At 45.0% G+C, this 24,091-nt stretch overlaps 1 protein-coding gene across 2 annotated transcripts in view; it reads left to right on the top strand.

Moving 5' to 3' along the window:
• The window catches only part of arhgef10la (Rho guanine nucleotide exchange factor (GEF) 10-like a), an 81,682-nt gene that overhangs the window by 44,596 nt on the left and 12,995 nt on the right, over positions 1-24,091 (top strand). For both annotated transcript variants that reach the window (XM_029826522.1, XM_029826521.1), the window contains 5 exons: positions 7,558-7,679; positions 16,282-16,368; positions 19,895-20,109; positions 21,195-21,352; positions 22,938-23,080. In XM_029826522.1, the coding sequence (XP_029682382.1) occupies positions 7,558-7,679; positions 16,282-16,368; positions 19,895-20,109; positions 21,195-21,352; positions 22,938-23,080 (725 nt within the window). The remainder of the gene's footprint in view (positions 1-7,557; positions 7,680-16,281; positions 16,369-19,894; positions 20,110-21,194; positions 21,353-22,937; positions 23,081-24,091) is intronic.

Below are 24,091 nucleotides of genomic sequence, written 5' to 3'. Positions count from 1 at the left end.
CCCAGAACATTGTGGATCTGTCCAAGTCAGGGGTGGCTGAGACCAGACGAGTCCGAAAGAAAGAGCCTCGGTTTTACTGTGGTACTATATAGAGCAGGGGTGAGCATCGAGGGCTGGATCCAAGCCCTGGGGTTTCATTTACAGTGATCCCTCGTTTATCGCGGGAGTTGCGTTCCAAAAATAACACGCGAAAAGTGAAATCCGTGTAGTAGTCAGCTTTATTTTTTTTTTTATTATTTTACAATGCAATACTGAACTATAGAATGAAACCAAAAATCAAAACCTGTTTTAAATCCCAAAATTTGTTTAAAACAATAATTTTAATATAGTAATACAAGGTTGGAAACATTGTCACTCGCGTATTTCCCAGTCCCAGCTGTGCCTCTTCGTCCTGACTCCGCTCTGCTGGAGCGTCTGTTTCTACTGAAGGTGCAGGAGTCTTTCTCCGAGAGAAGAACATTGTTATGGGTAGTTGTTGGTGCTCTCTTTTTCTGAGCAAGAAGATTTTTATAAACGGATATGCCACCTTCGATTATATTTGAGAACTGCAATGAACGACTCGCAAAAAAAATCCGTGAAGCAGCGAAGCCGTGAAAGATGAAAAGCGATATAGCGAGGGATCACTGTACCTTGGTGAAAGCATTTCCTGCCTGGTAGGATGGAAATCCCGGCTTGAGATCCCTCCACTGATGGGCAAGTCCAATCCATGAAGGCTGGAATCCAGCCAGGTTTTGCATCCTACCAGGGAGAAACCACTTTCACCAAGGTAAATGGAACCCCAGGTGAAAATATTTTCCTGTAGGACAGAAAGTCTGGCTTGAATCCGGCCCTCGAGGACTGGATTTGCCCACCCCTGCCATAGAGCCACATCATCACATGGTGGGCGCCCGTGATTGGCTGTTCTCACAGTTGAACTTTGGCTTCTTGTTGGAATTCAACTCTTGTCCCAGTTTACACAACATAAAAAGTCTCTGAATACTCTTCCTCGTGGTCATGGTGTCGCTAACGCCGGCTTTCTTCAGTAACTTTGCTCCCAGGTTGTACGCCAGCGTGGAGGTTGTGGTGGTTGAGGCGCATGTGCACACGCGTTGTCTATTTTAACTGCGACCAAAGCGCCTACCCGCCAGGGTGTTAGGGTTTGGATGGAGAGGGAACTCCGACTTTCACATTTACATGTACTTCGATTGTCCATTTATGGTCAAATTGAGGCAGTCGTTTGTTGAGTGTCTAAAAAACATAGTCAATCATGGGAATTCAGGTTGCCAGCATGGGTTTTCTGTGTTGCGGTCCAGTTCTGGCAGGGCTGCTTCATGTCCCGTCCACTGAGAAGGGCGAGGAGTGGCTTCACCAGTCACTAGGTGCACTGCAGGGCTAATGTACAGACCAAACAGCTTCACACTCTCATTCTCAAGGTCAACTTGAATTCTCGATATGCTGGATTGTGTTTTTGGATGCACATTTGATGAGAACATGCGGACTCCACACAGAAAACAAAGAGTAGAAAGTCCTGTTTAATGGTGACAGTAAGAGCATACACACACACACACACACACACACACACACACACACACACACACACACAGTGAGGCAAGTCAAGAAAGAGTGGTTTGGGGATCATGACATGATCATTTTCTGGAGAGTCCAAACCTGAGAGAAGCTGTGAGATGTGCTGGAGAAGACTAGGTCCCATCATCAATACAAGATCTTTGTGACCAACATCTATATCTTGGTACATTCCAGAAGCTTATCGAAACAATGCCTCAGTGAGTGCACACTGTGGTCCAATGGAATATTTGTGTGTGTGTGTGTGTGTGTGTGCGCGCGCATGTGATTTTTGACCAATGAGAGCAGCCATCTTAAGAGAGAGGATTTCTGCATTGTCTCCTGTTTCATAGTTGGTGTCCATGAAGGTGAAAAGATTGTTCTGCATTTTTAAAATCTTCCCTATGACCCCCCCCCAGGCCAAAGGTCGGACCCTTGTGTTGCATAATAGGTCTTTGTTACATCATCGCTTCGTTAGTGTGTGTTGTCATCCAGGGGAGGAAACAGCAGAAAGAACTGCTGAGGACATTACTCTGCTTATTTGGCCATGATGGCGTGCACACACAAGCTGACACTAAGAGCCACTACAGGAAGGCAGCCTTGTTCAAAATTTGGGTTTTTGTTAAAGTTAAAGTGGAAAAGATAAAGTTAAAGTGGAAGATAAAATGATCTCGGATGGTTCTAAATTTACAGACGGTAGATTGAATTGAACCCTTTCTTCCCTGGACCCCTGGTCCAGCCCAAAGGTCTCACTCTGAAATTCTGTGCCGTTTTGTTCATTGCAGCCAAAGTTGTCTATTTTATCTTATTTGTCGACAGGACCAGAGAAAACCAGCAGGATTGTCTCGCTGTTTTTTTTTTGCCTACCTTTTGCCAAACCACCTGGCAGCCATTTTAACAGTTCAAACATATAGTTGAGTGTAGAAGCTGCAGTGGCAGGGGACACCCTTTGTATGCTTGAATAGGACTCATATTAGGGCCATTTTTTCAGTGCCACGCCCAAGTGTCGGCCCCTCCGACACCTGCTACAATGTGCTCATTCAGTGTCAGTTGACAGCTCGACTGAATGCGGGTCTGAATGTTTTCAGTTCAACATTGTGCTGTTCATCCTTTACTGCACTTGGATTTTTGAAATACTATTTGCCACTCAGCAGAAACTTACAAGGACACTTGAATTCTTCACCCAATTGTCGCTTCCCCTCCGCAGCAGGATGTGACATGTATGTGGCAGTGACAGCTTGTGTCAACTCCCCGCTAGGATGATATACTTAACGCTGAGTGCCATCAGTAATGCCAGGGTCAAAGGGGCGCAGTGGAGCGCAGCAGCCGCCACCTAACCCTGCTGCACACACCTTTATCAGCAGTAGAGCAGACACTCTGATGAGGACCCCAGCAAGCTGTGGTAGTTCGCCCTCCTCCTCCTGCTCCGTAGTTGCTGTGTGAACATCAGGCCTTTCCAAACCCAATCTTGCACGTTATTCATACTGCACAGGCTTTTATGGAGGCCATGAATAATAAGTGAGTCAAAGGGAATAAAATGCATTCAGATGGTTCAAAAGCACGTCAATATAATTTATTTGCCTTTCACTTACAAATGGAAACAGCAAATGTATATTTATTGAAGTGACTTGTTTTCTTGTGAATATAAACCTACGAAAACCCACGAAGATTAGGGTTAAAACTCCAAATGCCCGAGATTGTTTCCCTAGTCGTATAAACCCCCTCCTGTCAGCACTATTGACAGCTTTGTAGCATCACCTTAATACTACAGATACGAAATTCCGGAGTATTACGCTCGGATTTCAATCGCTATTCATCACAGAATGTACTGATGAATACATTGACACCAGTAAACACATTTTCCCAGATATGCTCATGCAGCCTTTCTTTTGATATGTGGTCAGTCTATGCATCATATCACATGTTCACATCTGTGATTATATATAGATGCCTTTAAATATCATGGTCATTTGTGATTTGACATTGACAAACTTTAAAAACACAATAAAGAGTGTTTGCTGCAATATAGATTAAAACAACAACATCACTCATGCAGACGTCGTCATCAAAGCTTGGTTGGGTCGCGGCATGGCTAATGGATTTTATTGAAGGAAATACATAAGCATCAAACCGCTCATGATTACAATTACATGTTAATCGTGTTACAACCACATGCTGCCATCCTATTTAGCCAGATGTAATTCTAATCAGTGTGTTATTGCTTTAATTTCACGGATGGTCTCATTGATGCGAGCGGGCCAGCCTGCGCTGTGCTCAGGGGAGAACTACAGAGGAACCAGTGATGCAGAGGTAGCCACCCATGACCTTGTTTAGTAAATCCTGCTGCTAATGTTTCCATGCTTCATTTAGTGACTTACTAGATAACTTACAGTATAATTGAATTAATTGTCCCAAACCTGTCCGTTAAAGGCGTCCAATTAATAATGCCTGTTCAAATACCAATGTGTTACCTGAACCTTGTCACATTTCTGTCAAATTTTGCAGCCCGCGCTTGTTGGTAACTGAAGTACTAATTGGAGGTTGTGGTTGTTTTTCTTTCTCTGACAAAACAGCGACTCCAGGCCTGACATCTTTTTTGGTAAATGGTGTTTTTCACTTCAAGAGGCCATGAAGTAGAAAAGGGAAAATTGCTTCATGTTTCTCCTTCGCCAAGTGTGCCGGCAACCATTAATAACCTGCTTTACCACTGCATCGTTTATGCCTCTTAGACTCTCCCTGATCTTTGTGAGGGAAGCTTCCTGAAATGGTCACAAGCGTTGCCTAATTAATGGGCCATTTTCACTGCACAATGAAGTGGCCCCTCCGGTGCAGCCCCAGCCAGTTCGGATGGGGTTAAAGCTACATACTTGATTGCCTTCACTGGCAGAAAAGAGACCTGTCAAGTTGTGAGAGATTGCTGCTGAAACAAAAGCATGTTGGCAATAGTGAAGATGAGGGGGGAACTATTAATGTGTGCAAGACTTTTGAGGCAAGCAATCAGCCCCCAGCAGGGACCAGAGGGCAATCAGTGCGCTGTTACCTGTGGTTATCCGTTTGAGTGTGTTAGTCCATTTTCTTCCCTCGCATACAGATCAATAGATCAGTAGAGTGCTTGGAAGTTCTGACACACCTTCTCAATCCACTGTGTGATAACCTGTGCCATAGTGATGAATACTGCAGAGAAGACAGGTGGGGGTGGGGGTGGGGGGGGGACTGCACTGAGACTGCAAGAGCATTAATCAGTTCAGGGATTCGCACGGCCTGCTTGTAGGGGGACGGTTTCCCTGACAGCTTTCTCCTGATGTCATTTTTTGTGCCCCTAAAGATGTGTTATGTGCGCTGTTAAATGATTCATCCAGGACTGAATTCATGGACTTTTCAACAATTCCAAATCTTTGACAGTGAATTTTAACACTGGCTCTTTTACGTTTCCTGCACCTTACGTGCTCATGTCATTGATGCCATTTGTGGGTTTGCCTTGAGCAGTCAAGGTCATGGCTGTAGGGGGTCTGCGCTCTAACAACATTCTTTTGCTAGCATTTGCTAAATATAAACTGCCTCCTATGCAGGCGGTCCTTTTATCTATCTTTGCCTTTTATTCTACATTTGCTTAATTCCCCACGAACCTGGAGGTGAGTTAGCGCAGGTCCAAAGCCAAACGCCGCTGCCTCTCGTCTCTCCTTATCCGCGATCGCCCTTGTTTACAGCCTTGTTTGAAACCAGTAATCTAAAATCCAGGCGCAGTGAAAGGCACAGTGAAACCGAGAGATACCTGTAGCACCACTGCTGCATAAAAAGCAAACAATAGCTACATCTCAGTCGTGCACAGATACAAAAGAAAAGAGGTTTGTCTCATTTTCAGCGACAATATCAAATCTGTCATTTCATTTAGACGTCTATGCTGCCCTTGGCTCCTTTACAAGAACATGTTCTGCGATCCAGACCATCCTTTTTATGGTCTTCCTTATAAGGAAGACTATGAAATGGTGTTGCCCAAACCAAGTCGACAATAGTAGTATTTTGTGCTATAATTCGCAGCTTGTTGGCTGCCACGGTATAAATGAACCAATAAAGTAACCCAACTATATTAAACTCAGAACTACATTAAACAGGAAGAGGACTGTATTAAACTCAAGGACAACACTTTTACAGTGTATTATATTGGAAACAGGCCATATAGCGAAACAAATCGCAATAAATGAGTTGGCCTTTGGAATTCTCACCACATCCACAAAAGGACTGAACTGGACTGGACTTGAAAATGCTTCAATCAATGGACCCAGCGTCCAGGCCACTGCGCCATTGTCTCCGGGAAACACTAAGTATCCTTTGGAGAGGAAAAAAGTATCTCTCCAAAGAGCTCTTAGTTTCACTACAGTGAAACCTGATCAAGTCTGTGGCCGATGCAGGTCAACAGGCTGAATAAGTGAGACTCTGGGATCTGAGAAGAAACCAGCATGAGCTGACCTGTGATAATCAGCTGATAGTGGACCAACTGCAACAGAGTAGAGCTGAATGGCTTTGATGGTTAATTCTTTGAGGGTGCTGAGCTTGTTGCAGGAAGCAGAGCTTTCCTTGCAGTCTTGAAGCAATCACTTCTGACGGTGCAGAAGGAAACGACCAACTTGATCAAGGCACTAACTTACAGGGTCATTAAGGTCTTATTGACTTCAAGTTTAGCTAATTTGGAAGACAGTGGGGGCATTATTTATCCTTAATAGCATAATTAAATATTCTTTATACCCACGAGGTATGTAAAATGCCTTCTTTCACTCACCATGGACACTTATTCGGTGGTATGCCTTAGTGTGCCTTTGGGCCCTTGCTCCACATCAAAGCCTGTGGAAATCAGCGGGAAGCAGGTAGCACTTCATCACATTCATGTGGTGCAGCCCTTTGAAATCAATGCAGCGATGGCAAGTGTCCTTCGGCCCCAGATGGTGAGAAGGAGGGGCAGATCATTCTTCCTTCGACCTTCTTTCTGGTCTCGTCAGGGTGTAAAGACAACCCTTCGATGGTGAGGTGGTGGTGGTGAGGCTGCAGCTTGTGACTTTGTGAATATTTCCTCCAAATATTATCACGGAAGGTCTGGAGGTTCAGATTGACAGACAAGCTTCGGAAACCAGGTAGTGGAGCAATCATCTCCCCACCCAGCACCCCCCCCCGTGACTCAATGCTAGGAGCTTGTTGGGGTAACCCCGAATATCCGAGGTTAGGGTTACTGGGAAGGAACAATACATTAGGATTTCACCGTTGCTGCAATAAAGAGGGTTTGTAGTGGGACGGGGTCCGTTCAGAACAGCAAAGGAGCTGATAGCTTCAGTGTGGAGCCACCCACTGAGAGAGAAGGTCAGGAAAACAGAAAGTCGGCCCAAGAGCATGGGCACCCCCAAGCCTTTGGTTTTCTAATCAGACTTTGTACAGAGAACGTTGTAAGAGAACGCGTTCCATGTCAGATGTTGTCTGAGGTGAGTACCCCTCCCAACGAGGCCCGACTGAGCACAGTGTGTGTTTGTAATGGTTCCGTTCAGAAAACATGCTGACCCGGGATTACTTGCTGGGCTCACACAAAGCTGCACGTGCCGCTCCAACGCACGACTTCTTTTGTTGGTGTGTGAGCACCATTGACTTTCTGCTTAAGATGGAATTCTTTTCTAAATGAAGTATTGTTTCCTCACAATTCACACCGCTATGAATTTAAGTTAGTAGTTACTTACACCATGCGGGGTAGCAAAATCCCAGAGTGACTCAAGCTCACGAGACTGGAATAAACACTGGGAAATATTTCCTGATAATAAAGTCCTTGACTTTCTAAATAGTAAAAGAATTGCAACTTAACTTTAGAAATGTTAACATCGACAATAATATTAGGGTTAGGTTTAGCTAAGTGCTAGAGCTAACCCTAAACCTAATAATAATTCCATTCTAATAAGGCCACTTGAATCATTCTTTTATTTAGAACCGTTACCTTTTGAAAACATTTTAAAGCTGTTGTCATGATTAAATTCATTTCAGGAGAAGAAAATTCACCAGGCTGGTTCTGTGGAGAGGATGAAGGGAAGGTGATGGCCCGTGGGTGCTGTCCACTGCTGGCCTCGCACATGTCTGTCTTTGCCATGAAGTCACCTGACAGAAAGGTAAGGGCCCTGCCTTACAACACAGGACTACGGTTAGCATATTTATTCAACCCCTTTAACACCTTCGGCACGTGTTGGTTTGCTCTACATTTATTGTTCTTTTCTCATCTTTTTCTGTCCAAGTGCTGGTTGAAATACCCGTTACTTCCATTTTTCTTTTTAAAAAAAAGATGAATTGCACAATTTAAGGGCATTACTTTGAAAGAATTTGCTGTCAAATCCACACACAGAGATGGAGGAGACAGTCTGCTGTTGTGGAGGGAGTACTGGAACCTGGGCTCCCAAAGCTCGACCCTGAGCTCCAGATTTGGGCACCTTCTAGCTTTACATGGTGTTAATGTCTTTTCTACAGCGGTTCAGAAGAAAAATCCACAATAATACTCATCAAACACTTTTACAAAGTCCGAAACAAAATTGCCATCGAAAAGAACCTTTTGAATTTTCACAAAACAAAAATCCCAAAAGCAAAACAAATTTACATTTAAAATAGGATAAACCTTTACAAATAAGGATAAGGATAAACTTTATTGATCCCACATCGGAGAAATTCACGTGTTACAGCGGTAGCCCGTGGTGTACAGTACAGTATAGTACTAAAGGAAAAAAATAAAATAAAAAGACTTATGTTATGTACATTACTAAGTACATTATATACAGAAATTAAAAATTATATAGAGAAGGAATGTCAGACAATATGAAGAAAAATGAAGGTGCAAATAAGAGATGTGCAAATAAGACATTCCGGAGTCAGTATGATTAAGTAGTGCGGAGAAAAATATGCCAAAACCATGGGTTATTGGTGCTACATGAAGAATTGTGAATGTTGTACAATCTGACTGCAGTTGGGATGAATGACTTGCGGTACTGTTCCTTTTTACACCGTGGGTGTAACGGTCTGCTGCTGAAGGAGCGGCTTAAGGACCCCACAGTCTCGTGTAGGGGGTGAGAGGGGTTGTCCATAATTGATGTCAGCTTGGCTAACATCCTCCTCTCACCCACCTCCTCAATGGAGTCCAGAGAACAGTCCAGGAGGGGGACCCTCCTGCTGATGGCTGGCTGGGTAGAGAGAGAGGAGAGGGGGAAGGACAGGTAGAGGAGAGAATAGGTAGGAGAGGAAAGGAGAGGACAGGTAGAGGAGAGAATAGGCATAGACTCCCTCCTGTAGTGAAGTCAACTCAAATGACAAATTCTTACTGATAAAGGAAACACTTTAGCGTGCCAGTAAAGGACAGGACGGCTCTTCCAATTATCAATGTCATATTCTGATTTTTTGCAAGCCTCCAAAGAGAGCACTTGTGAGAGGAAGCATGTCAGTGTGCGTACATGTACAGGAGTTAACCCGCTTTTTACAAAATAACGGTATTGAGGGCCAGTGGTTCACACAGAGCAGGCTGATCAGGAACTTCGCTCCACAACCTGGACATCTCTTGTAGCTGTAAAAAGGCTCAAGAATAGAAGGAAAAAAGAGATTCCTAAATAGATGTGGCCATTGGGGGGAAGGAAACAATATTTTTCTGCAGAAAATAAAGTTGTTAATCAGTGAGCAACCTGAATCTGATCTCTATTGCTGGCTGTGCAGCTCAAGTTTGCTGCTTCACTAAAGCCAGGGTTGCTAATCAAACCTTTGGCACGTGCTGAACCTGAGCCTCTCGGGCATTGCAGGGGTTTCTGTCTGTCCTTTTTTAAAATCAAACCACATTCCTTTTGATTGGCACTATTTACCCATGCAACTAAAAATTTAAATGTCTGCTGTGACTTGAATATTAACTCTCTGTTAGAGAGAAATTTAGCTGGGCAAGCTGCAACATTTTTGAAGGTATCTTCTCTGTTCATGTGACGGTAGTGGCCTCTGGTAACAAATCAAATGCTAACATCAGTGCTTCAAGGTTCAAGGATATTCAGAGAAATTGGCCTTGTTTTTACATGTACATTTACGTACATTCACATGAGCGTCTCTGGACGCCTGAAGTGTGCGTTTTCTGTTCTAGCCAGCGGCTCCAGTGTCTGAAACAATAACGCAGAGGTGCTCTGTGTTGGATCCGTGCTCCGCGCTCCGGCACCCAGAAAAAGAGCAGCTGTATACGCCTCAATCATGGGAGTTAACCTAGACGACACATGTGCCCCCACTGGTGTTTGTCTCCACAACAAACAACAAAAACCTTCAAGATTCAGTTCAAATGACAGCATTCCTGCCTGGCTCATGAAAGCGTGTATCCCATCTTTAGAATAAGTAAAGGGAGCTTTACGTCCCATCTTTATGATAAGTAAAGGGAACTTTACGTCCCATCTTTACAATAAGTAAAATGAACTTTACATCCCATCTTTACAATAAGTAAAAGGAACTTTACATCCCATCTTTACGATAAGTAAATGGAACTTTATGTCCCATCTTTACGATAAGTAAAAGGAACTTTACGTCCCATTTTTACAATAATTAAAAGGAACTTTGCGTCCCATCTTTATGATAAGTAAAGGGAACTTTACGTACCAGATGACAAAAGCTGTGTGATTCTACCACCTGACCCATGGAGGGCTATCACCTAACGTTGAAGAGGACGTGTCCTGGTCAGCTACCTGACCTTGTCGCATGTAAACAGGGACAGGGACCAACGTGTAATTCTGAGCATATCTCGTTAAAGCTGTAGATATCATTTTGGCTAAATAATGCTTTTCATCCATTGGGAAACCCCTCTTTCTCTGTAAAATGCTCTTAAAATATATGGCAACAAAGACTTGAGGAAAACAGAAACCTTTCCAAAGTCAGTTTTTGAGGCAGCTGGCTAAGACAAGGCTGAGGATGAGTGCTACGCCAAAGCTCTTATAATACCTTGGGGTATTTTCATCATGTTTGCTTTGAAGTGCAGAATGACAAAATGAAACAGGGTTTGGGCTGCATCAGGGTTAGCTTCCTTTCTGTTTTTCTGAAGGGATTAGCTTCTGTGGCTCAGCTCCAAAGCCTGGCCACTTCTCACCCCAAATACACTCTGAGTTTACGTAAATCACTCACTCACTCACTTCATTCCAACTACTCATTGGCAGTTTCCTCTGTGACAGTGTGGAGCATCTCGGTATTGTTCTGGGACTCCACCAGATACTTTTTCTAGGGCTCAGGTGGGCCTTCCTTATCCTCCGCAGGAAGTACGTGCACTGCTGCGCCCTTTTGACTCGGCGACTGGGTCAGGTCTTTTGTGGTGTGCATCCCCAGAAAGCCGGTGTTGGTTTTCTCAGCTCCTGAACGCCCACCCAGGTGTGTTCTATGGCCTGGGGCCTTCTGTGTGTTAACTGTGCCTCGAGTGCACATCACTTATGTCTAAACAATGTGCCTTTTCCCCCTGGTGGGGAACAGCATATGGTCCAAGCATGGTCCAGGTGGGCTCCTGTGTCCTCGGCGCCTCCTCGTCACCACACTTGAAGGCTCAGTTCTGCAACCGTAGCATTTTTCCTACTTCATCAGTCATCCAGGTGTTTGTTTCCTCAGCTCAAAGCTTGATGTAGGCTGACTGACATGCTTACTCATCTACAACTGAGTGGCCTTTGCAGGTTTCGGCTTCTTCGTCCCAATGTGTGCGTTCAAAGAGTCCCGTCGTGCCTCCACATCCCCAGCAGACCGCACCCTTACCTGCCCCATCGCCTCGAAGCTAACAGCATTGTCCAGGACTGATGGCTTGCGTCATGTTTCTGTCAGCATTAGGGTGCAGCAATTTCTCACATTCAGCCACACATTACCTATCTTGTTCTCCAGGGAGTGGACATTGGAGAGAAAGATGGATGGAGTGGCCTTTTGTAGGGATTGGAATAAGCTTAACTGTTAGCACGCCACCACATCCACCGTTCCGCCTCCAGTCACACTGCCTTCGCTCACTCCTCTGCCGCTCTGTGGGCCGCTGAGTCTCTGAGGCTAGAAGAAAAATGGCTCGCTCTGAATGGCTCACTCAGAACGAATGTTACGCCAAACACAGGATCCAGTGTTGCTAATAAATGGAATTTCAAAAGAAGGATTGTGAGCAGGCGACTGTTTTATGGTGGTCCATCATTTTGTTCTTCACTTTTTAAAGATGGAGCTGAAGCTGACGCCTCACACAAAGCTCTTGTCTTAGCTCGTATGTTCCACACACCTGTGTCACATCAACAGGATGCCAACGCGCATCTGTGGAGTGCACGCCTCCTCTAGGATATGGATCAAAAGATTTCAAAGTGTTACCATTATTGGTAGGTTTATAGAATGCACAAATTTAACATAGAAAATTGACCATAAACATGATCAGTGTGATTCCATATTATATATATTTACATCACACACACATAGTGGCTCTATTTTCTAAACTGCTCAGAGGGTGTGTGTGTGCGTGCGTGCCGCCCACTCCTGGAATTGACACAAACTGGTAATTCTGCTTGGTAACATGTTGGCAGTGCAGCAACGCCTGTTGGTTGAGATGCAACGACCACGTTACACTGAATAACCTGCTTCTTCAACACTATTATATATTATAATTATGTAATTATTATTATTATTATAGTCAAAGATGGTCCAGCCGTGCCTCTGTCGGTCTCTGACCCTTTGCGTCCACACCAAACTTTACTTGCCAGAACAATTATGTTACATGACTAATGAAGGTGTTATTTTTCCACTATTTCTTTCCCTGCCTCTACTTTGCTGTAAAGCTTCTGGAGTGCCAGTAATGCTGTCTGCCATACACATTTCTTCTCCTTATGTCGCACTCTGCTAAAAACACATTTTGCTGCTTGTTTTTGCATTTAGATGTTAGCTAAAATAGGCTACATTATGTTGTAGTAGTGGCTTGTGTCCCCGCCTATAAGCTGCATTACTTTTAGCCTTACACTTTGGAAACTCGTGTATTTGCTTTGAGGATGTTGTAGAGTCAACACAAAGCTTGATGGAGTCCAGCGCTGGTGTATCCATCCCAGGACTCCTGAGTCAACAATCCCCACTCTCCAAATTCATCCAATTGCTGTGGGAAAGCAGCTCTGAAGCTCGGGGTTAGCATTCTGTTGGGCCCTCTGAACCACGACCACGATAGTTGCTGTAGATGCTGTAAACATGGCTCAATATCAGCAAAAACTTGTCCCTCAAATCCAGGTTGGGATAAACCTGGACACGTATGCATGCGCTATATTACGTGCGCTATGTTGCTAAGGATAGTTCACATTATGAAAGATCTTTTCAATACTAATTTGAAGACTGATGAAAGCACTCTGCTGCATTAACAAAACCAGGGTGCAGTTCATGCTATCACGTAGCTGTGCTACGCCTTTCTAGTGTACCTGAGGGATATTCAGCACAGACGTTAACAACAGCAAACTCTTTAAGAAGAGAGCTTCTAGACTGTTGGGCTGTCAGGACCAGCGAGACCTTCTCTGTATATCCACTGGGTTGCACGTCTTGCACAAGTTTTTATCCACAGACGTCCCTGCGTCCGCTGCGTCTCTTGCGGTCATTCTGTGCATCAAAGCATATTCAGATGTATGCCAGAGACACGGCCGAACACACTTCTCAAATCTTCCAATTCTCTCAAGGGTGCTAGAAGTACTGGCTGTTCAACAACGAACCGGTCCACATGCCCCCCCTTCCGTCTTATTTTCCCGGATCTGTCTGCCAGTTTTTAAATACCTTTGACCCTGACATCTCTTTGCATCGTCTTCCTATGGCCATTAGCCTTTCCAACTGGGTGTTCTCCCTATTTCTCCGGAAAACTTGAGCACATTTACTTAGGGGGAAGTCAAATCAGAGACCCACATTGTCACTTGTGAGGTCCTCTGGGGTTCAGTGTGAGGACTGTATCTATCTCTAGTGGTCTAATTGAGATGCATCAGGGAGATAAACCATCTAAGAGGACTGCAGAAACTACTAAAACTGGTTTAAGAACTTTCCGACGCATTATTAAAACCTGGAAAGACAGTGGAAACCATCATCTTTGAGGAAGAAATGGGGTCAGAAACAAAGCCAGAATGAGCATGGTGGGCAATTACTTAAACATTTGGTGAAATCAAATCATAGAATAACAACAGTAGAACTAAGGGCTGTGTTTAATAGTGAAAATAAGAGATGTTGGCAAGGGTTCAGGACTAAACAGAGCAGACCACTAATCACTGATCACAGGCTAATTGGAAAAAAGGCCACAGTTTGTTAGACACCATCAAGATTTTTGTGTTAACAAACCCCCTTTTTATTATTATATTATTATTATTTGATTTATTATATTTTCTAAACAGCAGAGTTCAGTAGAGTTTTGCAATGAGCACTTTTACCCTAGCAGTCCTTTCTACATCGAAGTCCTCTAGCATAGCGGCTGTGTCAGGAGTTAGCGTAGTCAGGCATGTTGTCATGGACAATGTGATGCTGCACTCAAAGTATTCCCTCTGGGGCCAGGCTAGTACCGCTAGTTTGTCCATTTTGTTGGGGAGAGATCATACATTTCCCATGATGATGGATGGGAGGACAGGTCTGTATCTGCTCCGTCTGGCATGGTGCCTTGTCAAGCCACAGTGTCCCTGTCTCCTTTTAATCCTCAGGTAGCATTGTGTCTTTCACAACACTGCTATGTTAAAGAGTGCCAACAGCCGATCGGTGCTGTAAACAATGGGACAATGGCCACTCAGAGTCCCCAGACGTAGTCTAAAAATGTGCAACAATTAGCTTGAGGACCAGAGCAAATGCTGAAAATTTGGGATGCTCAATACTGTGTTTACATTTTAGTTATCTAGCAGACAAATATGTCTCAAAGCAAAGCTGTCAAAGTAAAAAGTCATAGTTAAATGAACAAAAGCGAGAGGAACGTCTTAAGGTGGGGGGGAGTTGCTGGAACAGTCTGCGGCTTAAACGATGCAATAAGCAGATTTTCTGCCATTAACACCTGGTTGCTATGATGAGCAGACATCATAGCATTTTGGATTCCACTTGTCACAAATCAGGTGTGTGATCCATCTTTCAGCAGATTATAAATAGGAATATTGCTGTGAGGTAAAACAAGCCCTAACAGGAAAACATGAATGATCAGGGGGAGTCATGCTAGCTGAAAGGACTTTGCTTTGACACCCTGACAGCTAAGCACATGAATCATTAACATCATAATTGGTCAACCAGCACTCTCTCCATCACTGGCTTTTGTTTGTTTTTAACAAATGTGAGCCTGGAACTTTATGTCTAAGAAACTAAAATTGTGGAAGAGCCTCCCTTTTAGAGGTAATGTCTGTCCTTTATTAATATATCTTTAGCTATTCACATTCTCCAGTCAATGCTAGCCACGGCTAGCTCGAAGCAGCATGGACCTGCAACATCCCGGGGGCAGAATCTCACACCAATTAAGGAAGCTCTATAATCAGCAGCTACCCCTCCCACCACGTCTAAAAAAGCTCACTTTGATTAGCTCACCTGCCCACTTCTTCCCGACTCATCCCCATTCTCCCCGAAGGCATCCCATTAAGCTCTCCTCAGCCGGCTCACACACTCACCTCGCCCTCCCACTTGAGAGCTATAGATGAGACTAGCAATTGATTTCAAGACAGTGCTGAGGCAGCTGATTTTTATAGTGCGCCTCATTGATTTATTGAGATCACGCCTGGTTTGGTCCTTGCTGAACTTGAGAGTGTAACAATCCTGGGTGGGAATGATGTTGCTCCCTTTGCTGATGTGCTCAGCTGTCGGTTGTATAATGCCATTGACAAACTCAACAGACTGAAAAGAGACGTCAGCCTGTACGAAAAAATTCCATTTCGGGCCACTTGGAATTTTGTCTGCAGCACCATGAGTGGCCACAAGGGGGACTGGACCTGCGGCTGAAGTGAACCACTGCGTCTAGTTCTTCTAGATCACTACTACTTCCTCTTTCTTGGTGGTTGACAAGCCACATACTGGTGCATTACCACCACCAACTGATGTGGAATGTGGATTTTCACACCAAAACACCAGCAGAGCATTCTGGTATTTGTAGTATTAGCACATGCGCTTTAAGTGATAATACCGGCGGGCCAGCTCTAATAGTCAATTGGTATGGCTTCACGGGCCAAATATAATTACATTGCGGGCCAAATTTGGCCCACAGGCCAGCGTTTGACACCTATGTTCTAGGTCTACAGAATAAAGCTGGCCGACTGTCCATCCTGCTGCTGTCACCTGATGTTGAAGAGAAGGATGTCTTTCCTTCAGTTATCCGACTTGTTAACGAGGACAAAGAAGAAGTCGGAACAGCCAGTCCAATTCTTCGCGCTGGCTCGGCTCTAGGCTTACCGACTGTTTTCAGCATGGAATCAGTTGATATATATTGATTTCTGGTTCTGTTTATTGAATAGAAGTCATCAAAGATTTATGTGAAGCCGATGAGGGCGAAGCTGTGGTAGCACATTCCTGACAGGCTCATGACAATAGAAGACCCAGATGTAAACTACCGAGGCAAAAGGATTCCCTACTTTGTTTGAGTGGAATTCCTCTACGAATCCCGACAAAGACGGGTTAAATGGGAAGGAGAGAGTTTTAATGTCCCTTTGACTGTTCACGAGGGTTAGAAGCTGTGAGGAAATAGACTTTCAATGTCCTAGCACGTAGCCATGCTGCACATTAAATGAACATCTGTGTGCTCTCCTGTAGCTCCAAGCTGCCCTCCACAATCCTGTACAGTGTGCGTTGCTGGGAGTCTCCGCAGCGAGCACGTCGCTCCCTCAGGGCTACCTCTGGGTAAGTTCTGCTTCACAAACACTCGCACACAATGGTGCCCACTTTTTTCTGCTAACAGTTATAACAATTGTTATAACAAACAGATACTGGCTATCTGGATGAAGAGGAATAGAAAAAAATGCAGAACTAAAATCCACAACTGTGTATTACTTTGAATTTGAAAGCAAAGAAGCCAAAATAGAATTTGTGTTCAGCATAACTGGAGCTGCAGGTACAACGATGCTATTAATAACTTGTAGATCATGAACAAACATGGGCTGCTTGTTTCCACTAGCACACCCGGGTCCAAGAGGGACTGGATTACACCCTCTGTTCCTGCTGTTGCTTTTTGAGGTAGTTTATATTTCCTGATCATTGGAAGTTTAGAGCTAGGTTAGAGTTTGACAACATGAGGTGGTGCAGATGTCACTAAGCCCACATGATTCTTATGTTTGGTCCATAATTCATTAGGAACTTCAAACAAATCAGAGGGTGATCCATACAGGCGAGGAAAAGTTGCTTTATGTAGAACACAACTTATCTGGGGGAGAGAAACACTGCGGAAGTCTCTGCAGGATTTGGCACCTTCTGCTCTTCTCACTCAATAGTTTTTCATCAACAGCAGCCTTCAGAGGAAATGTAAGATGAGGTAAAACATCAGGAAATCTTTACAGAATCTGTCATTCTTTGCTCAGTTATATTGGCAAAACACACCCTTCAGGACCAACAACAAAATAGTTTTTACAGGCCAAATTGATTTGTCTGTACAGGACAAAAACCTCAAATAATTGTACACAGCAGAGTCAATGGCAGCAAGACAATAGCACTCCATTAGAGATCTCACAGCAGACATCAAGGATGCACAAGGAGGTGCACAGGGAGGTGATATCTTAGCAATATTCTGAATATTTACTATGGAAAAAGTTTCAGCTAGATTAAAACCTGGAAATGTCCAGCAAAACCAAACATAATCAGCAGATTGTATATATTGGACAGCCTGCAATGCTTCATTGCTTCACAGATGCTCATTTTAGTCAGGACCTGACACACACATATGTATCCGTGTGTTTGTGTGTGCTTCTTATCTATTGTAATCTATTGTATTGTAATAGTTATCTTGCTGCTTCCAAACGATTCCAATTAAAATTTGGAGTTTCATTTTTTTAGGGAGTTTATGTTTGTATTTGTTTTTCATGGAATTTTCCACACTATTAAACTGCTGTTGGGCTGAAGAAGATTGTGAGAGGGCACCTTCGTCATAATTGAGAGAAGCTAAAGGAAGTGGTTCTGGTACCTGATGGTAATGTAGAGTGGAGCCGGAACAACCCTCACTTGTGGAAGAGTTCAATTGTGGAAACATCACAGAGGGGCCTTATGGAAACTTCTGACACCCTTGAAGCTGGCTTGAGCTTTCCTGAGCTGGAGATGGGCTCCTGCTCTCTGGCTTTGGCGCCGTGCAACAGATCATCATGTATTCGGCCTCAGGAGCCAACAGGACTGCTCCCGTCCAATGTCCACATGCTGATCCAACTCAAAAAAATGATTGCGTGTCTGCAGATGAGATGAGCTAAAGCTACATTTAGCTTGTGCCATATTCTCATGATGCGCTTCATACGGAGGATAAATGGCCGCCTCGGCCCAAGCAGCCTTGCTCATACCGGTGGTGAATGCCGCGCTTGTTTGGGGTTTGTTAAGAGCCGCTTGTGACATTTTGTCTCACAAGACAAAGATGGAGGTACACCTTTTAGTGTCGTACATTTCAAAGGGCGATGAAAGACAGCCGGTGATGAAAACATTGTCCAAAAAATAGTTTGATGTACCGTATTTTCACAACCATAAGGCGCGCCGTATTATAGGGCGCACCTTCAATTAACAGCCTATTTTAGAAATATTTTCATACACGGGGCGCACCGTGTTATAAGGCGCATAGCATAGAAACTGCGTAGTGCCTGTGGTTTCATGACGCGTTCACTAGATCGAGCTGCGCTAAAAGGAATGTCAATAAAACAGCCAGATAAGTCAGTCAAACTTTATTAATAGAATACAAACCGTCGTTCTCACAACTCTATTCACTCCCAAAACGAATAAACAGCTGTTTTATTTTTTTCCCCCGAGTGACGTAGTGTTTTTGCGTAACACAGTTCGTTTAATAACAGCGAGTTATAACAGGCAGTGCAACATTTTTATCACAAGTGGAGTTTAATAAATCTTCGATTTAGTGCAACATTTTTATCACGTAGTACCGTTGCGGTAAATCAAACGTTAGTGCAAACACAATATACGGTAACTCGAACTCTCGAAGTAGTGCAAAGCGATAGCAATATAACAATAGCAATATAACAACGTTGTTCAAACGGTAATGTCCATATTCACAGTATGACCAGCCTTGTTAAGTTGTGAACACACAAATGAAACACGTAAAGATCACTTTATCAGTTCATTCCTCATCCAGGAATCCCTCGAATTCTTCTTCTTCGGTGTCCGAATTGAACAGTTGTGCTAATACGGCGTCCAACATGGCCGGCTCCGTCTCGTCAAAGTCGTCATCAGGGTCGGTGTCGCTGGTGTTGTCTGGCATTTCAGTGACAATCCCTGCCTTCCCGAAAGCTCGGACCACGGTCGATGCCCAGGCATTTACGATCCACTGGCAGATAGTGACGTATGACGCTCGGCGCCGTCTCCCCGTCTTGGTGAACGTGTGTTCGCCGTTCGTCATCTACCGCTCCCACGCAGTTCGCAGTCTAGTTTTGAATGCCCCGTTGACACTAATATCTAGCGGCTGGAGTTCCTTTGTTAATCCACTTAATGCTTTGTTTCCTCGGAAGCTCCGTTGAGTCTTCTTTACCTGGCGCAGGTCGTCTTGTTGCTTCCTCCACTTCCGCACCATTGATTCGTTCACGTTAAATCCTCTTGCCGCTGCTCTATTTCCGTGTTCAACTGCGTGACTGATAGCCTTCAGTTTGAACTCTGCGTCAAAAGCGCGTCTCTTGCGAGGAGCCATTTTGGGGTCTTTACAGACAGAAATGGTTTGGGACTGAATTTACTGCTGTTACCTCGGCCACGCCTACTGACTACGGTAGCCGCGATTAACCAATATTACCGTAATCCATACAAAAGGCGCTCCGGGTTAAAAGGCGCACCGTAGATTTTTTAGAAAATTCTAGGCTTTTAGGTGCGCCTTATAGTCGTGAAAATACGGTACTCGGGATGAAAATGCTAAGTCATTAGAGTATCGATTTACCCACTTAAGCATTAGCCAAACAAGTGACCAACACGGAACAAACGGCGAAAGAACACCGAAGCTCGTGGCCGAAGCAAAACCCGGCTAACCTTTCAACGGAAGCATGGCCAAACTTCAGAACTATCACGTTGTTCTACTGTCTCCTGTCAGGAGAGCAAGCAGCAGAGAGAACATTGTGTCGAAGACTGGACTAGCTTTGCCCATTCCTCTACCCAGCATTTTCTGATTATTACCCCCCCCCGGTGCAGCCTAAAATGTCAAAATCTGAAAAGTTTTCATGCTCTCCACTCACTTCTTTCCCCACAGGTAGGTGGTGGGGGAGATGCTTCTCGTGGGCAGATAGAGATCTTCTCCCTCAACAGGCCCGTTCCAAGAGCTGTAAAGAGCCTGCTGGTTGGCTCTGCTGTGCGATGCCTCGAGTATGTGCCGGAACCTTCTCCAAATGAGGAAACAGTTGCTGGAAGTCACAAAGCATCGTCTGGCCCCGGTGCCCACATATGTGTTGGATTAGATGATGGCAGGTGAGACATTTAGAGAACATATCGAAAAAGCCCCAGTCCCTTTTACATTTGTTTCAAATATCTCCATCCATGTTCTTTTATACTTTTAAAATACTTGAGCAACGAGTCGTGTTGTCATCTTCCTTGGTGTCACTTTCGTTGATGTTGGTAAAGCAAATATAGAACTAACGATCCAGCTCGCCCCTCCCCCAACTGGTTCCGTCACTGTCACTAAAAGGCATCCAAATGAAAAGTGGATAGAGTATGCTAGGCTAACGTGGCTGAAGTGGCAGAGCTGAGTAAATTTCTATTTATAGCAGTTTTCCCTCCCAAAAGCATCTTGTTGGTGATTGGCTGGAAAGTGGTTAGTGGTGTTTTGGTGCACAACCTGCCCCCCCCCAGTGTGATTTTTGATGTTAGCGGCCCCCAGGTTGTCTCCAGAGACCGGGCTTTCGCTACGGCGTATTCATGGGGCAGAAGCTAGCAAATGCCGATGACTTGAGACAAGAATTGTGCTGAACACATGCAGAATTGTTGAGAGCGTTGCTTGTCTGTCTGTCAGCACATATATGTAAAACCTGAAGACAAGGCACAGTAAAACATGCTAAATACTCTCTAGATGTGTTTTGCCTTCGTATCATGAGCATCAAGTATGTGAAATTAGGTCAGCCACAAAAAGCCTATTTAGTTTTGGATAATGGTCAGTCATGTTTTCTGAATTCCTTCTGGCTCTTCACTGTGGAGCAGATCATGACAGAAGGTTTGTGGTTGTAGTTCAGAAGTAGACTTCCTGTTATTATTAACATCTAAAGAATTCCACATAAATGCTCAGAATTCTTTCTGGCATCTCATATCATGGTGCTCCACAGAACAGCAAGCAAACTGTCAGCTATATCATTAATATGCATCAGGCCCTGTAACCCTGACAACGGCCGATGCGGTCCTCTTGATTCAGAGCTAACAGGTTAGCATACATTATATTATATATCAGACGCGTCTTAATTCCTAGCAGCTGCATCAACGTGGAGACGGCGGCTCCTCCGGTAAACTGACGAGTTTCTTTGGCTCCGTAATGAAAGGCGGTTCTACTTTTTGTGTTTTTCCAGCATAGTGGTTTACGGAAGCGTGGACACGGCAGCCCAATGTCTGCTGACCCTCCGCGACCCAGAGGGCTCCGCTGTGCTGTGTCTGAAACACTCGGCTCACCACCTGTTTGCTGCCCTCCACAATGGGACTGTGATGGTTTATGCCAGAAGCAGCGGCGGTAAGAGGTTGTTTTGTGAGACGGAGGGCTTTTAGCTGTTCCTTTGTTGAGTTCCTGTAAAGATCCCATTAACACTTGACAGTTGGTGGACAGTCGTGCCGTCTCGCTGCTGTGCAGCCCTCCTGTGCTCTCTGCTCGATCGTTAGAGCCATCTTCATCTCAGCACTGCCGTCCTAACAGCACGTGTTGTTTATTTCTGAGCAGTTGACAGGTTAAAAGAGCGGCTCTCCTCCCACTGTATGCTGCCACCATCTAAACTCACAGCACGGTTCCTGCCGCCAGGAAGGGCATCAATGATGTTCCTGAAACGCTCACAAGTGATCTCCCACATGGAAGCCCAGACAGAGGGTTCTGATGAGGGTTCTGATGCTTTAATGGCGGCCGTCCTCTGTCACCTGCAGCCTGTTCTAAATGCAAACAGAACTTAATGTGCGTTCTAATTTGCTTCAAAAAGTGAAGGCTCAGCACTGCCTGGGAAAATTCCCAGTGGGATCTTTAATTCAATTCAATTCAATCTTTATTTATATGGCACTTTTCATACACTGGGTAGCACAAAGTGCCTCACAAAGGATAAAAAGAGCAAAGAGAACAAGAGAATCAAGAAAAGGACACACACACACACACACATGCATACAACACACTTACACACACACCCACACACATAAACAAGCTGAGACAAGCTGAGACATGGCTGGGCACCGAGACCTGAGGCGAAGGAGACGCCACCTTTGGAGGCCCACCAGGCCGAGGGAGGGAGGCTTTAAACCAGGAACCACGTGAGTAACGATCTCTGTGGATTCTCTCCTGGCTGTGACCCCACTGAAATAGCAAAAGCAACAATGGCAGGTCTGCTTCGAGAGCTTTGATCTCCAGGGGACTCACTTTGGTAAAGAAAGACTAAATGAGATGGACAAAAGGGACTCGTCTTTCCTGGCCGGGTCAATCGGAGCTGCACGCACTGAACACATATGTGCACGGTGGATGTCAGGCAGCGTTGGGCACACGCTCACGACGTGCATGTTGCTACCTAAACGCACAAATTCTGTTTATTCAGTCGCACAAAAAGAACAGCAGCAGTCATCCAGGCAGGAACGAAAGGATGAAAGCAGGAACGCCTGGATCGGTGTTCCGAGATGGTTTCAGACGAGCAAGTCGTCACAGGGACATTTCCACGTGCAAATGTTTAGAAGGTGGAATAACGACCTTTATAACTGTCGAGCAGTCAGCCCCTGGGAGTCAGAGGCATCGTGGGGCTGTTCTTTAAGGAGAAGCAAAAAATAAACACCTGAAAATGTTAATAAAATGCTCCTAATTTCCTTCATTAATGAAATAATGTGTGATAATTTGCACCTACAGCGTGACGGAGGTGCTTCATGCTCAAGGAGAGGAGCCGCGCTTCAGTCGGTGTTTTGTCATCATATGATTCGTGATCTCCTTCGTGATCCATTAGGCTCCCCCTGCGACACCTCTCACATGTTCTGACTGCTCAAAAAACTGTAAAAGTCGGAGAGAACCTTCCGAGAGGTGCCGACAACTGACCGTCGTGTGACCTTTTGTGGTTCTGAGCGCTTCCCTCCCTCTGCAGATTCCCTCTGGGATGCTGCTTCCCCCACACGTGTCTGTCTGGGCTCAGAACCAGTGAGAGCGCTGCTGGTCTTGGATGACTCGGTGTGGGCTAGCTGTGGGAATTCTGTCACGGTGATGGACATTTCCAGCTTCACTACTCAGGTAAGTAGTTTGTTGGGTTTGTGGGAAGGGAAATTTAGCAGTTTTCATCGAGCTCTTTCACCCGGACATTCTGTCATGGATGGACAGAACAGAGAGAAACGGAGGTCTGGACGATGCAGAGCAACAAAATAGAGTCAAATGTGCCTCAAATGTCCCTTTGGCAAGTTTCTAATTGCGCTACTAAGCGACGGACTTCTCAAAAGACCTTTTTTAAACGAGATTTTTGTAGTTTTCGCTTGAGACATTTTCACTCAGTGAGACAGAAATGTGGCATCAGCGGGGCGTGGCCACATGTGGAGGAAGACGAGGGCGTCGGCGGCACAGCTAGCGAGCTGGAGACGCTCAGGGGGCTCGCCAGTGCTACAGCTCCTAATTAGCAAAGTTTGGAATAAGGCCACTCAGTGTGTCCCAGGCTGGCAGTATTGACATAAATAACTGGTTCCCACACAGTTCCCAAAATCTGCCTCCAAATCGCTTCGTGTCTGGAAGCTGAGCAGATCCCGGGTTTATGATCTTGTGCCGCGCCGCCATGATCAACAAAAGAAGCTCTGTCGCATCACTGCGCAAGCTGCAGCTAGATTTCCCAAGCAGGACGCTCTTCACATGTGCACGCCCAATAAATATCTCCCGAGTTCTTCCTTTGATTCCAGAGACAAATTCAGGAATTTGGCAGGTGGGCTGGAGGCGCCTTCCTCAGTCATGTGATCCAGAGCAGGAAAACCATCCACGGAGGGCAGCTGCCGGCTCGCTGACGTGAGGGACTGAACAAAGTTCAGGGATCACAAATAATAGCTCAAGACGTTTGAATGCGGACCAAAAATAAAGAATTTCGTGATCCAGTGGGGGCCGGTGTCGCCAGGATTAAAATTTAATATGCACAAATTGTCATTTCTAGACCCTCACAGCTTAAAGAACCTAAAAATCTCTGCAGAGCCAGAGTGTGTGGCACCACCCTGGGGAGGCCCAGACCCCTGGTACGCAGGTAAAAACTGAGGTTCTAATGGAACCACA

The sequence above is a fragment of the Takifugu rubripes genome, chromosome 19 (assembly GCF_901000725.2).
Source record: "Takifugu rubripes chromosome 19, fTakRub1.2, whole genome shotgun sequence".
In the NCBI taxonomy this organism is placed as follows: Eukaryota; Metazoa; Chordata; class Actinopteri; order Tetraodontiformes; family Tetraodontidae; genus Takifugu; species Takifugu rubripes.
Note: the sequence above shows the minus strand (reverse complement) of the source record. Positions and strands in the feature narration are given on the sequence as shown.